We start from the raw sequence: 16,469 nt of genomic DNA, 5'->3' as shown, positions 1-16,469 counted from the left end.
ACCCAATCCTGGATTTCTAGAGTAGCAACAATAGTCTTCGTATATAATACACTTATAGCAACCACGGAGTCCTGTCTTCTTCTTTTTATTTTTATTTTTTATCTTTTATTTGTTGTTGCTTGAAAGCAATGAAATTTTCAATTTTGGTGTGGAGATTTTGAGTGGTGGAGGACATCACGTTATTTGATTACATTCCATTCTAATTTGTTGTTTTGGGAAATACAGTGATTTGTTTATCATTACTTAATAGAATAAGCAGTTCGTCTTATGTATACTAAAATACTACTTTGGTATGCAATTTAACAAAGCGCAAAAATTGAAATGGGTAGTCCATATTGGTATCAGTCTTATTCTCATGTTTTGATCTTTCCATTTTTAAACCCATTTCTTGGGTAAATTCTCCTAATTATATATGAAAATGAATACAAAGTGGCCATTTTTCCGTGTGTCATGTTATGTAAAGTTTCTCTATATTTAGCCTTTTATATTTCAATACATACACTTCTCAAGGAACCGCAAAATTGCTAACAAATACCTTGACTAGGCATGTTCTTCACTTGGGTGAAGAAATAATTGAGACTTAATACACCTATGTTCTTTAATGTTGATACTTCTAAATCTATTGTACTCGAATGTTTACTCTTCATCTTAGTTATTCACTTCAACATCATCAGTATGGTTGAAAGTTATAATGCTATACGACGTTGATTTCATATGCAGCTTTCATTTGATGCCACAGGGAATAGTAGAGTTCGGTTTGGTGGAATTGGAGTTTAACAACTTAATGGTGGACGATTGATAGGTAAACATTTTAAATTCTACCACAGATTACCATTAAGCAAATACTTCTGCTGTAATTTTATAATTGCACCACAGATTAACATTAAGCAAATACACATTATAGAGTCCAACTTTTTTTTTTCCCTCCTTTCTCATGTCCCACAAGCTGCAATTTTCCTTATCGAAGATGGCAGAAATCCCAACTCCTTGAACAATGAACAGTACATATGGCACACAAATAAGATGTAGCATGGTATTTTTCTCCAGTTGGTGGGAGCTTTAACTTGATGCAGTGTGCAATCAAAGTAAAGGACCAATTGACATATGTCTTAAAGTTCACAAGTCTGACGGTCAAAGAGACGTTTGCTAGGTAAATATTGTGTACATACACATCGAGCATCCATCTTTGGTATGAAAATATGATCATCCACCAAATCTATTTACATACTTTTATATGTAAATATTATGCATACACATCAAGTTTTATTATCTTTTGTATGTAAATAAACAGAATTTTCGTAGTATTTTCAACCCTGCAGCATCGCACGGGCATCCATTGCTAGTTGATAACTAAAGGAGAAAAGTTATATATTGTTCTTTGGACAAGAAGCATAAAGGAAAACAAAACATAAAGTTGCTACCGAGATGGTTGCTTTACCTTATTCTTCTTAAATCATAGCCTAGCATTCACTTCTGCGTCTGAGATCCGTAGTCCGATTTCCCACTCTTCCAATATCGCTAGAGAAATTAAATAAAATTCATAACCTTGCATTTAGGAGCTGCTGATTGAGGAGAGGTTTGATGTATTCAGGATAGCCATCAGTTACAACTGAGTCATTGAGCGGATCTTTCCAAGCCTCATCATACAGTTTTGGATACACATTCCCATCGTAGCATCCAAGAATTGAGCCAAGAAAATGGTCAGTGTAATTAAATGCATCAACAAGGGCAATAACATTTGGACGAACCTCGGCATACAGAGCTCTAAGTTGATCATTGGCAAGTGAAGCTTGCTTGGGATTCAAGCTACCCGTGGAAATAAAATCCCCTGAATATTTGTGAATCAGATCCAAAGCATATAAGTGGCAGAGGGTCTCCAATTGTTGTTTTACTCCGTTTCCTTCAATTTTCTGCTGCAATTTCTCAATGAATTTGGAGACAACGATCAACTGGCAGTGAGCAATTGCAGCCTCTACTAAATCTGGTGAGAGTTCAGAAAACCCTTCTGATGGATCTGCAAACTTGGCAAGATTTTGAGCACAAGTAACACACATTCTAATGGCCCTTGCTTCGAATACCTTGAGTATTACATCGGCTTTCAACCAGTCCTCGGCTTTTTCAACACTACAGCAATATTTGATCAAATAATGATCCATCAGAGCCATATAAGCTATTGTTCCAGAAAGCTTATGAGTTTGATCCGAATGCGGAAGCTGAGAAATAGTCTTCATGAGGAACCTTGCAACCTGCAAAAGCAGAACAGTGTTGTCCCCTTCATACGTACACGAAGGTGCGAAAACAGCATATAACTCGGGAAGCCCGCTGCTATTTAGGTATCCATGGCCACCACATAGTTTCCGGCATTCTTCAATCCCATGAACAGCTGAAGATGTAGTCAAGGACTTCAAACCCGCCGTGCATGCATGAGCTTCAGCTAATGTTGAAAAGTCATTCGCTTCCAGTTTTTGTGTCAAATCGGTATATAGGCTTTTCAGCCACTCACCAATGAATCTGAAAGCATAGGCAGAAGCTAACAGAGAAAAAAGTCTACTTTGCTGAGTCTTGTACTCAATCACTGGGGTCTCAACCGCAATACCATTAATCTCACGATTTTGTGAACCAAATTGTCGACGAACACTGCTATATCGAGCAGCTATACACACTGCTCTTGATAAAGCAATTGAAGAATCAACTACAATAATTTTCCTCACATAAACCATAGTTCCATAAAGCAGCTGCCTAGGAACATTGGACAGCACATATTTTCCTTCTCTTGTGACATGTGCCACCCTCATCAGCATTTGATTTCTTGGTATTCGCACGTGATCAAATCTTAGAACACCATTGTCCACGGAATTGAAAGCTCCGCTTCCAAATTTTGTTCCTATATCACCAACTGTTACGCCCGGAAGAGGCAAGTGATCATCCAAACTCCGAATTTGGACAATGAAGCCATTCACGCCATGATCTTGGCCGTCGGGAGTAATAACCCGGGCATAGACAACAGCGTGAGTTGCAATCTTCCCCAATCCACCAGACCACCATTTGCTCGAGGTGAGTGTAGGACTATGGATGATGAACTCGTCAGTCGTTGGATCAAATGTCGCGGTGGTCTCAATCCCTTGAACATTCGAGCCATGTCCGAGTTCAGTTTGTGCATAAGTACCAATTATGCGCATCGTGGTTGCCAACGGCAACCACTTGTTTTGCTGTTCCTCCGTGCCTGACCCTTTGATAGCGGGCACAAACATTCCCCAATGAATGTAAGCGAATGTCAGTTCATCCACATAAAACCATAGCCACGAAGCCTCTTCATCTGAAAGCCCAAGCTCAGTGATCCTTTTCCAGGAATGAGCAGCTTTTTTCAGAGCCTTTGTGAACAACTCCTTCCTACTTAGCACAGCTCTATTCTCCCGTCGAAAGCTCGGATCACTAGCCACGAGGTGAGCCATTCGATCAGAGACTCGAAACTCGTGGGGAGAACCCGCCCAGACGATCTTCATTGCCTCAACATCAAACTTAGCCTTGCTCCTCTCATGCGCCAAATGATCTGAACAAATCATTTCATACAAACACAAAGTTGAACAGAATGCAGTGTATCCATATTATATGTGTTAGCATAGAAATCACAAACACCAAGACCAAAACATGAACTACAACTTAGAGAGAAATAAACAGTTTATGTATATGAGAAAACCAGCAAGAAGAGCATACCTGCACCAGTTGCAGAACTCGAGGCCATGGCAGCAAGCTTTCAGTGTGCCTTCTGTTCTCTCGCAGATTATCAAGAGCTCGACTTATAGGTTTAAGTCCAAATATGAGCGTGTGTTGTTTGAGAAGAGAGGCCACTATATATATACATATAATCTTTACCATAACAGATTAGGATTCCCTATTAAAATCCATATAGGAAACAAGTGCTCGTTTCCTTGTTCTGATCTTAGGGCGCGTTTACATAACCGTAATCAAAGTAGAGGAATTGGATTGAGGAAGAGTCAGAATCGGATTTATATTGAAGGTGTTTACTTAAACATTCTGGAATCAGAGTAAAAATGAAACGAAATTCATATAAGTTGTTTACCAGTTCACCTGAATCGAAATGAAAATTAATATGATTAGTAAAAATACCCTTAATCTAAATAATAGAAAATTTCATAACTTTTTAATACAATTTCACACACACATACATACATACATACATACATACATACATACATATATATATATATATATATATATATAGTTTTATTAAAATATTAACAATTCCCGTTGGAAAATATTGGAAAATATTGATGCATTTTTTTTATACTGAAACAAGTCTCCCAACAGCTTTCTAGTACCCACGGTTCTCTACATCATTATTTTTTTTTTCTATTTTTTTTTCAATTCCTTTTCACGTCGTTCTCTCCGTCCGTTCAGCACTGTCTCGCTTGCCACCGTCAATACAATGGCGTCCCAAGTGGGAACTCGGGTCGGGCGCCTTATCGACAGCCTGAGGTGGTACCATGATTTTCGAAGCACAGCTATCATGTCAGCCTTCTGTTAGGATCATGAGAATTTGGTATCCATTTTCCGGGAATCTGAGAGAAATCTTGAGTGGTGAGACTTTCAGACGTGAATCTCTCAGTACGCTAATACTGATGGACCAATCATTTAACAGAAAAGCCGAACAGGTGGTGTGATAATGTCGGCTCATCCGGCAGTGGGTCATCGTCGATTTTTGTCGGTAAAACAGCTAATAGAACATCCTCTCTCTCAGTTTCTCTAGCTATTTCTCATTCTCTCCATCTAAGCTTCAACTTTCTAGATTTGACGGGCGGCATATTGTTGAAGGGTAGCAGCAAACCTTCCATAAACACGTCAGCATACCCAGTTTTATGCAGGTTCGAAAGATTTGAGGGGCGGAATCTGGACTTTTAGTGGCGATTTCAGATGAGCGGAGGGGCGATCCCTCTGTAGCTTCGCCAGTGGGTGATAGGTCTTGGCAGTCTGGGAGGTGGTGCGGTGGTCTACATTGGTTAAGGGTGGGGATGGGTGTGTGCTTTGGGTGGTTGAATCGTGGGAGGCAGATAGGAGAGGCAGGGCAATTTCGGTAGAGAAGTTTGATTCTGGATGTTAGCTTTCTTCTGAAATTCAATTGTCACCTTCAAGTCAGTATTTGGATTCCGAGGATATCAGGAATTCAATTACTGATTTTGGGTAGAGCCCACTAATTTTTTTCATTCCCGAAATTTGGTAAACGCCGGAATCACTTGGAGAAGAATTCAATTCCATTTCTTCTACCTCCATTCCGGTTTGGTAAACACGCCATTAATGCTATACAAAATCCCTCTTTAGTCAACACTCCATTAATACTATACAAAATCCCTGTTTGAGAAGGATTAGCATTCCTTTTATCAACAAGACTTTTCTATCAAATTGAACACCTATAGCCGGTCCTAAAACTTCTGTATTTCATACTCATATTCTTACAATATAATAATTCAAAATTCAATTGAATATGCCTTAAGACCATCTTCAAAAGAGATGTCAAATTATAAGAGTCAAATTACAATCACAAGTAGAAAAAACTATTTGTGCGACAGAATTTTAAGCGACGAAGCAAAATCCGTCGTAAAGGTAGTATAGCGCAACAAAAAAGAGACATTGCCGTGCAAAATTGTCGAACATTGCGTAACGACAATTTTCATCACAAACAGATCTTTGCAAGATGAAAAAACAACATCGTCGCGCAAACCAAGGGAAAAAACGTAAGTCTTTTTTTGGCGGCAAAAACAATGCACACGAAACATTTCCAGCTAAAGTTTTTTACTCTAGACGATTAGTTATCTGAGTCAGAGGATTCAAAAACTTAGTTTCCCGTTTGAGAATTAGTTGGATTTCGCGCATGGATGCGAAAGCATGACTGTGGTCTAATTAATTCTTGAATTGTCCCATTTTTTGGACAATTTAGGAATGCATAGTTATGCGTCGTAGTTTGTGGTTCACAGATTAGATTTCAATAAGGAGAAATTTGGTAGTATATCTATGCATAGTGTTGCGTATGTATTTAATATATACGTGCTGCAATTGAAGAATTGTAGTGATATGGTACCAAATTTTTTCGGCGTCGAAATCTAATCTGATAAAGCCGTAAAATACGACAACTAGCTGTACATTCCTGAATGGGTAGGACCCTTACTGGAGGCATAAGGTGGCATGTTATAATTGAAGTGTTTGTAACCATTGTGATTTTGTTTTGTTTGCATGCAATATGGACAGACAGTGGATACACAATTCTAACAGAATTGCAGACGAATATTTGGATGGAATAAATTAGTTTATTGATTTCACAATGGCACACAACCAGGGTTCACCTATAATTCGATGTCCTTGTAGGAACTGTAATAATTCAATGGTTGAGAATTATGAAAATGTTCGATACCATTTAGTAAGACATGGTATGATGGAGACGTATACCACTTGGAATCATCATGGGGAATGATTAGTGCATGCTTCATCTTGACATGTGAACCCATTATGTTGAGGCAGTTGAATCTTATGTTGATCCAAACAAACAAATTATGGATATCCTAGAAGATGCTTTTCCAAACGCCTCAACCAATTTTGACCAGGAAGGGGGAGATGAAGTCCCTTGAAGCATGGATAGTGGAGCATTTAAAAATTAGGAAAAACTATTAAAAAGTTTCAAACAAGAATTATATCCCGGTTGCGAGGATTTTTCGGTACTAACGGCTACTGTGGAGTTGATGCATGGAAAAATAAAATTTCGTATGTCCAACTAATTCTTTGATTATTTTTGGGCTTTTTCAAGAGGATGCTTCCAAAGGATAATTGTTTGCCTAAAGATCACAAAAATGCGAAGAAGGTGTTGAATGGTCTGGGATTAGGTTATGAAAAAATTCAAGTGTGCAAAAATATTTGTGTACTGTTCTATAAGGAAAATGAAGCATTAGATAAATGCCCTATATGCAAAGAGTCGAGGTTTAAAATGATAGCTCAAAACAAAACGACAAAGATTTCACAAAAAATTATGCGTTACCTTCCAATAACTAAGAATTCCACCAAGAATGCTTAAAAATAGATATATAGTAAAAGCTATTAAGCAAATCGACCCTTAATACAAACAGAAATCTGCTGCTGGTCTGGAAGCCAGACTTATCCTAGAGAGCTTAAGTTGGAGAATACAAAAATATGTATGCTTTTAACTGATGGAAACACGCATGCAGAATGTTTTCGATTAGGTTGATAATTAGATTATGCTAATCATGAATTGATTAAGGTTAAGTGGGATAGATATGAATGGCCATGATTGCCCTCGCCATGATTGCACTCAATTGAGTGGGGTTGAAGGATGATGTGAGTTTCTTTGGCTAACAGAAGACTGAAATGGACTAACAATCATAGAGATGGAATAGCTTAGGGCATCTATATCTCTGCAGTTGAGGACATATGACTGAGATGTGTGGGGTTACATGGAGAAAGAGAGATGGGGACTTGATGATCAAATCACACAGAAAACTGCCTCCTCATCCCTTTTCTTTTCAGTTCACTAAAATCCTATTTCCCTCTCTCTTCATCTTCTAGACTGCTCTTAGGGTGTCTTGATTTATGTTCTTAGTATTATTATTGACTCGTTGAATCTCTCTCTTTCTAGCTGGCATGACACACACACATAGTAGTATGACCGTAGTGAAGTGAGATGCTCCTTGTTCTCTACTTTCACAAAGCAAATATAAATAACATATTGCACATTCAGTACGTACTAGAGGAAAAAGATTTGGAAGGTCAGTCTAACGATCAGTTGGATTTTCATACATGTTCACAAAGAAACGGGCTCTATTATGCACTCATCCTTTGTGAGAGTATTCTGACTACTATATATTTTCTCGTAACATATATAGGCATTAGGGCTGAGAAAAAGTACCAGCAAACTGAAGGATCAAATCGAATTTCTAGTTCTGTTCATTTTCTTTTTTATACAATTTGATCTATTTTGAGCTGAATGGAACCAAGTTAACCGGTGAAGTTATAGTATCCTTACATGCATCATGTGTATGTGCAAAATTTTTGCAAATATAAGTTTAACAAACTAACAAAGAAAAACATGATACATGACGTGTAAGCGGAAACAGAAAAAGAAAACATGGTACATATGTTTTACAATGGTTACAAATGTTCATAGGTGCGTGCAGATGCTTATCTAATGTCTAGTTAGGCTGCTAACTTCGTACTGTGGGAACATGGACCAACCAAAGCAGCTAAAATATGATACCACATCCTCTCAAATCCCAACAATCCCCCATTCAAGATTGTCCAAAGCTATGGCCCCGTTCATTTGGATAATGCTGGGGTTGGCACCAATCAATTCTCATTTTCTGACCGACCCCTTGTATGGAAATCTGGTGGACATGCCACTACCAAAGTCTTTTATCAAGGGTTCCTTGTCACTTTATCTTTCTGTCTCTCTCTCTCTGGACCTTTCCTTTTTTCTTTATTGCTTCAGTTAATGAAGGAAAGAGAGAGAAAGTACCTTGTACTAGCAGCCAATGGCTTGCATTGAGTTGTCCTTTTTTGTTTGGGTATTAAATCAAAACCACAACACTTGGTCAATCTTTACAATTCCATACAAATTGCCACCTTGGAAATGCATGAAGAAAAAATATATGATGATGACTATGTTGATAACCAAGGATCCGGGTAAAATTGATGTTTATTTGTGGCCCTTTTTGGTATCATCAAGCTTCAACAAAAATATTTGGATAAAAATGTCCCCATGACAAAAAATTTCAAAGGCATCCTAAAATAATGCATCAAATAATGTAGGGGTATTTCCGTCATTTTAATTGTACTTTTTAAGCCCTTTTTGGTGTCACCAAGCTTCAACAAAAGTATCCCCAAGACAAAAAATTTCAAAGGCATCCCAAAATAATGCATCAAATAATGTAGGGGTATTTTCATCATTTTAATAGTACTTTTTTAATAATTATATTTTTGTACTTTTTTTTAATTAGTACCTCACAATAAAATAGTAATAATGTGATTTAATCAGCTATTCATTCCATATTATTTTCTTTTTTTTTAAACACGTTCAAAACATAAGAGGAGTGTAATGCCAGTTATAGAAAAGGCATTTCGCACGTGGATAATAATGTGTTTAAATTAGTTGTCAAATGATTTTTTTTTTTAACAAATGATATTATCTACACTAAGGGGAAGAGGAGTGGGCTTAGCCTCACAATAGGCTAGCAATAATGTGATTCAATCAGTTGTTTATTAAATATTATTTTCGCTATTCTTAATATAAATTCTATAGAGACCGATTTTATAATGTAGATTCATCTACTTTAATTGGTTTATGAGGGGTTTCTTTTAGCATGATCTAAGATTATTTATTTACTTCAAATATTTAACTTTCCTTTTGTCAAATTACGTATATAAATACATTTAAAACGTATAAATCACGCGTAGCACATTGTGTTTTAAAAAATATTTTCTGCACACACATGAGCATGTGCATGAAGGCTAGTATATATACACACATGCATGAAGGCTAGTGTGTGTGCGTGTGTGCGCGCTCCTTGCGTATGCTGTCACATCCCGGCCCGAGGCCGATCACTTCCCAGGCCCGCTCCACCACCGTAGCACGATATTGTCCGCTTTGGGCTTACCATTCCCTCACGGTTTTGTTTTTGGGAACTCACGAGCAACTTCCCAGTGGGTCACCCATCATGGGATTGCTCTAACCCCCTTCTCGCTTAACTTCGGAGTTCCTACGGAACCCGAAGCCAGTGAGCTCCCAAAAGGCCTCGTGCAAGGTAGAGATGAGAATATACATATAAGGATCACTCCCCTGGGCGATGTGGGATGTCACAATCCACCCCCCTTAGGGGCCCGACGTCCTCGTCGGCACACCACGACCAGGGTTAGGCTCTGATACCAAATTTGTCATATCCCGGCCCGGGGCGGATCACTTCCCGGGCCCGCTCCACCACCGTAGCACGATATTGTCCGCTTTGGGCTTACCATTCCCTCACGGTTTTGTTTTTGGGAACTCACGAGCAACTTCCCAGTGGGTCACCCATCATGGGATTGCTCTAGCCCCTCGCTTAACTTCGGAGTTCCTACGGAACCCGAAGCCAGTGAGCTCCCAAAATGCCTCATGCTAGGTAGGGATGAGAATATACATTTAAGGATCACTCCCTTGGACGATGTGGGATATCATTGCTAGGCAATATGTCGATTAAAAAGACATAATAATTAGTCATTTTATTTCACCGCAAATTAATCAAAATATTTTGATTCTTTTTGTATGGAAATACGGTGGATATGCCACTATCAAAGTCACTTATCAAGGGTCCCTCGCCACTTTATCTTACTGTCTCTCTCTCTGGACCTTTCCTTTTTTCTTTATTTGCATCAATTAGTGAAGGAAATAGAGAGAACGTACTTTGTACTATCAGCCAATGGCTTACACTAACTTGTCCTTCTCCGTTTGGGTATTAAATCAAAATTACAGCACTTGGTCAATCTTTACAATTCCATACAATTTGCTACATTGGAAATGCATGAAGAAAGAATATATGATGAAGACTATGTTGATAACCAAAGATCCAGGTAAGTCTATTAATGTTTATTTGTGGCCCTTTATGGTGTCACCAAACTTCAAGAAAAATATTTGGACAAAAATGTCCCCAAGACAAAAAAATTCAAAGGCATCCCAAAATAATGCATCAAATAATGTAGGGTTATTTTCGTTTTTTTTAACAGTACTTTTTTAATAATTATTTTTTTGTACTTTTTTTTAATTAGTATCTCACAATAGCATAGCAATAATGTAATTCAATCAGCTGTTCATTCCATATTATTTTCTCTATTTTTAAACACGTTCAAAACATCTAAAGATGAGTGTAATGCCGGTTAAAAAAAAAAAAGGTATTTCGCATGCGGATAAAAATGTGATTAAATTAGTTGTCAAATGATTTTTTTTTTTTTAACAAACCATATTATCTACACTAAGGGGAAGGGGGTTGAGCTTAGCCTCACAATGGGCTAGCAATAATGTGATTCAATCAGTTGTTTATTAAATATTATTTTCTCTATTCTTAATATAAATTCTATAGAGACCGATTTTATTATGTGGATTCAGCTGCTTTAATTGGTTTATAAGGGTTTTCTTTTAGCATGATCTAAGATTATTCATTTACTTCAAATATTTGACTTTCCTTTTGCCAATTTACGCATATAAATACATTTAAAACATGTAAATCACACCTATTGATGGTCGGGGTGAAATTTCATCTTCTGAATCTTGATTAATTGAGTCTCCCGCTCCTGGTATTATTTCAAGATGTTCTGTATACGAGCCTCTTCAAACAGGACTTATTGCTATTAGCAAGCTGTGATTCAAAAAATATTTTCTGCAAGCGCGTGAGCGTGTGCATGAAGGCTAGTATATATACGCGCATGCATGAAGGCTAGCGTGTGTGTGTGCGCGCGCGCTCATTGCTAGGCAATATGTCGATTAAAAACATAATAATTAGTCATTTTACGCGTGTGCATGAAGGCTAGTATATATTTGCGCATGCATGAAGGCTAGTGTGTGTGTGCGCGCGCTCATTGCTAGGCAATATGTCGATTAAAAAACATAATAATTAATCATTTTATTTCACCGCAAATTAATCAAAATAATTTGATTGTTTTTGTATGGAAATCCGGTGGATATGCCCCTATCAAAGTCTCTTATGAAGGGTCCGTTGCCACTTTGTCTTTCTATCTCTCTCTCTGGACCTTTCCTTTTTTCTTTATTTGCATCAATTAGTGAAGGAAAGAGAGAGAAAGTACATTGTACTAGCAGCCAATGGCTTGCACTGACTTGTCTTTCTCCGTTTGGCTATTAAATCAAAACCACAGCACTTGGTCAATCTTTACAATTCCGTAAAATTTGCCACCTTCGAAATGCATGAAGAAAGAATATATGATGAAGACTATGTTTATAACCGGGGATTTGGGTAAGTCTATTGATGTTTATTTGTGGCCATTTTTGGTGTCACCATGTTTCAACAAAAATATTTGGACAAAAATGTCCCCAAGACAAAACATTTCAAAGGCATCCCAAAATAATGCATCAAATAATGTAGGGGTATTTTTGTTATTTTAACAGTACATTTTTAATTATTATTTTTTGCACTTTTTTTTTAATTAATACTTCAAAATAGGATAGCAATAATGTGATTCAATCAGTTGTTCATTCCATATTATTTTCTCTATTTTTAAACACGTTAAAAACATCTTAAGAGGATTCTAATGCCGGTTATAAAAAAAAGGTATTCCGTACGCGGATAATAATGTGATTAAATTAGTTCTCAAATGATTTTATTTTAACAAACAATATTATCAACACTAAGGGGAAGGGGGTCGGCTTAACCTCACAATGGGGTAGCAATAATATGAGTCAATCAGTTCTTTATTAAATACTATTTTCTATATTCTTAATGTAAATTCTATAGAGACCGATTTTATTATGTGGATTCAGCTGCTTTAATTGGTTTATGAGGGGTTTCTTTTTGCATGATCTAAAATTATTCATTTACTTCAAATATTTGACTTTCCTTTTGTCAATTTGAGCAAATAAATACATTCAAAATATGTAAATCACGTGTAGCACGCTATGATTCAAAAAAATATTTTATGCACGTGCATGAACATGTGTATGAAGGCTAGTATGCATATATATATATATATATATGTATATATATATATATATATGTATGTATGTATGTATGTATGTTCATTGCTAGGCAATATGTCAATTAAAAAAAACGTAATAATTAGTCATTTTATTTCACCGCAAATTAATCAAAATATTTTGATTGTTTTTGTATGGAAATCCGGTGGATATGCCACTATCAAAGTCTCTTATTAAGGGTCCCTCGCCACTTTATCTTTCTGTCTCTCTCTCTCTGGACCTTTCCTTTTTTCTTTATTGCTTCAGTTAATGAAGGAAAGAGAGAGAAAGTACCTTGTACTAGCAGCCAATGGCTTGCATTGAGTTGTCCTTTTTTGTTTGGGTATTAAATCAAAACCACAGCACTTAGTCGATCCTTACAGTTCCGTACAATTTGCCACCTTGGAAATGCATGAAGAAAGAATATATGACGATGAATATGTTGATGATCGAGGATCCAGGTAAGTCTATTGATTTTTTTTTTGGCCCTTTTTGGTGTCACCAAGCTTCAATAGAAATATTTGGACAAAAATGTCCCCACGATAAAAAATTTCAAAGTCATCCCAAAATAATGCTTCAAATATTGTAGGGGTATTTTCGTTATTTTAACATTACTTTTTTAATAATTATTTTTTTGTACTTTTTTTAATTAGCACCTCACAATAGGATAGCAGTAATGTGATTCAATCAGTTGTTCATTACATATTATTTTCTCTATTTTTAAAGACATTCAAAACATCTTAAAAGGAGTGTAATGCCGATTACAAAAAAGGTATTTCGCACGCGGATAATAATGTGATTCAATCAATTTTTTATTAAATATTAGTTTCTCTATTCTTAATGTAAATTCTATAGAGGCCAATTTTATTATGTGGATTCAGTTGCTTTAATTGGTTTATGAGAGGTTTCTTTTAGCATGATCTAAGATTATTTATTTACTTCAAATATTTGACTTTCCTTTTGTCAATTTACTTATATAAATACATTTGAAACGTGTAAATCACGCGTAGCACGCTATGATTCAAAAAATATTTATGCACGCACGTGAGCGTGTGTATGAAGGCTATTATGTGTGAGTGTGTGTGTGTGTGTGTCTATGCTCATTGCTAGGCAATATGTCAATAAAAAAACATAATAATTAGTCATTTATTTCACCGCAAATTAATCAAAATATTTTGATTGTTTTTGTATGGAAAGTCGGTGGATATACCACTATCAAAGTCTCTTATCAAGGGTCCCTCGCCACTTTGTCTTTCCATCTCTCTCTCTGTGGACCTTTTCTTTTTTCTTGATTTGCATCAATCAGTGAAGGAAACAGAGAAAACGTACTTTGTACTATCAACCAATGGCTAGCACTGACTTGTCCTTCTCCTTTTGGGTGTTAAATCAAAACCACAGCACTTGGTCAATCTTTACAATTCCGTACAATTTGCCGCATTGGAAATGTATGAAGAAAGAATATATTATGAAGACTATGTTGATAATCGAGGATCCAGGTAAGTTTATTGATGTTTATTTGTGGCCCTTTATGATGTCACCAAACTTCAACAAAAATATTTGGACAAAAATGTCCCCAAGACAAAAAAAATTCAAAGGCATCCCAAAATAATGCATCAAATAATGCAGGGGTATTTTCGTTTTTTTAACAATACTTTTTTAATAATTATTTTTGTGTACTTTTTTTTAATTAGTACCTCACAATAGCATAGCAATAATGTAATTCAATCAGATGTTCATTCCATATTATTTTTTCTATTTTTAAACACGTTCAAAACATCTAAAGATGAGTGTAATGCCGGTTAAAAAAAAAAAAAAAGTATTCCGCATGCGGATAATAATGTGATTAAATTAGTTGTCAAATGATTTTTTTTTTTAACAAACGATATTATCTACACTAAGGCGAAGAGGGTTGGGCTTAGTGTGACATCCCACATCGCCTAGGGGAGTGATCCTTAAATGTATATTCCCATCCTTACCTAGCACGAGGCATTTTGGGAGCTCACTGGCTTCGGGTTCCGTCGGAACTCCGAAGTTAAGCGAGAAGGGGGCTAGAGCAATCCCATGATGGGTGACCCACTGGGAAGTTGCTCGTGAGTTCCCAAAAACAAAACCGTGAGGGAATGGTAAGCCCAAAGCGGACAATATCGTGCTACGGTGGTGGAGCGGGCCCAGGAAGTGATCCGCCCCAGGCGGGGATGTGACACTTAGCCTCATAATGGGCTAGTAATAATGTGATTCAATCAGTTGTTTATTAAATATTATTTTCTCTATTCTGAATGTAAATTCTATAGAGTCCGATTTTATTATGTGGATTCAGCTGCTTTAATTGGTTTATGAGGGGTTTCTTTTTGCATGATCTAAGATTATTTATTTACTTCAAATATTTGACTTTCCTTTTGTCAATTTACGCATATAAATACATTTAAAACGTATAAATCACGCGTAACACGTTATGATTCAAAAAATATTTTATGCACGCACGTGAGCGTGTGCATGAAGGCTATTATGTGTGTGTGTGCGCGCGCTCATTGCTAGGTAATATGTCGATAAAAAAACATAATAATTAGTCATTTATTTCACCGCAAATTAATCAAAATATTTTGATTGTTTTTGTATGGAAAGCCGGTGGATATACCACTATCAAAGTTTCTTATCAAGGGTCATTCACCACTTTGTCTTTCTGTATCTCTCTCTCTGGACCTTTTCTTTTTTCTTGATTTGCATCAATCAGTGAAAGAAAGAGAGAGAACGTACTTTGTACTATCAGCCAATGGCTTGCACTAACTTGTCCTTCTCCTTTTAGGTATTAAATTATAACCACAACACTTGGTCAATCTTTACAATTCCGTACAATTTGCCACCTTGGAAATGCATGAAGAAAGAATATATGATGATGACTATGTTGATAACCAAGGGTCTGGGTAAGTCTATTGATGTTTATTTGTGGCCGTTGGTCGATGAGCGGAAAGATTTGTGGGAAAACGGTGTTCTGATATAAAATAAATCAATTGGGCAGATGTTCACCTTGCGAGCAGTAGTGATGTGGACTATAAATGATTTTTCAACATATGTTATGATGTTCAAGTGGAGTCTTAAGGGTTATTTTGCACGCCCAGTTTGCAAGGAGGACACAACGTCTTCTTGGCACGCCGTGAAAGTTTGTTACCTAGGGCAACGTAGATGGTTGTTGTGAGACCACGAGTGGCGTCAGAATGAGACAACATTCTTCCACGGAACAAAGATTAAGCCAAGACACAGAGAATGGCCTGGAGAAAATATTTTATTGCCCTTGAATCGTTTGGATTTTGGTCCTTTTGGAAAATCGATAAGTAAGACCACACCAAACACCCATCTAAACTAAACACACAAAAGTATGTTGTTTCAGTTGTCGTACTGGTCGAAATTGAAACTGCGTCATAATCTCGATGTTATGCATGTTGAGAATAACATGTTTGATACACTGGTTTGAACTATATTAGACATCGAGAGAAAAACAAAAGAAACAATCAAAGCTTGCATCGATTTGGAGCGAATGGGAATAAGGCCACGTTTACAGATGACGAGGAAGGGTGAGATAGCTAGAAAGGACCTAGCAACTTTTTTTCAATAAAACCGGAGAAAAGGAAAAAGTTTTTAAAGTTTCTATCCTCCGTAAAATTTCCAGATAGGTTTGCTTCAAATATTGGGCGATGCACAAACGTAGATAAGGGCAAATTTTCTGGGCTTACGAGCCACAATTGCC

At 36.8% G+C, this 16,469-nt stretch overlaps 1 protein-coding gene across 1 annotated transcript; it reads right to left on the bottom strand.

Moving 5' to 3' along the window:
• Window positions 1-1,209: 1,209 nt before the first annotated feature.
• Window positions 1,210-3,977, bottom strand: LOC137737737 (peroxisomal acyl-coenzyme A oxidase 1-like). Its single transcript, XM_068477288.1, has 2 exons — window positions 3,715-3,977; window positions 1,210-3,550 (listed from the first exon to the last, which is right to left on the bottom strand). The coding sequence occupies exons 1-2, from the start codon at window positions 3,740-3,742 to the stop codon at window positions 1,539-1,541; spliced, it is 2,040 nt and encodes a 679-aa protein (XP_068333389.1). The 5' UTR covers window positions 3,743-3,977; the 3' UTR covers window positions 1,210-1,538.
• Between the last annotated feature and the right edge of the window lie 12,492 nt (window positions 3,978-16,469).

The sequence above is a fragment of the Pyrus communis genome, chromosome 6, assembly GCF_963583255.1.
Source record: "Pyrus communis chromosome 6, drPyrComm1.1, whole genome shotgun sequence".
Taxonomy (NCBI): domain Eukaryota; kingdom Viridiplantae; phylum Streptophyta; class Magnoliopsida; order Rosales; family Rosaceae; genus Pyrus; species Pyrus communis.
Note: the sequence above shows the minus strand (reverse complement) of the source record. Positions and strands in the feature narration are given on the sequence as shown.

Excerpts from the sequence above, each read along its gene's own strand:
- LOC137737737 (XM_068477288.1), bottom strand. The coding sequence starts at position 3,742 with ATGGCCTCGAGTTCTGCAACTGGTGCAG. Across the intron at positions 3,551-3,714 it reads GAGTTCTGCAACTGGTGCAG|ATCATTTGGCGCATGAGAGG; the intron begins GTATGCTCTTCT and ends TGATTTGTTCAG.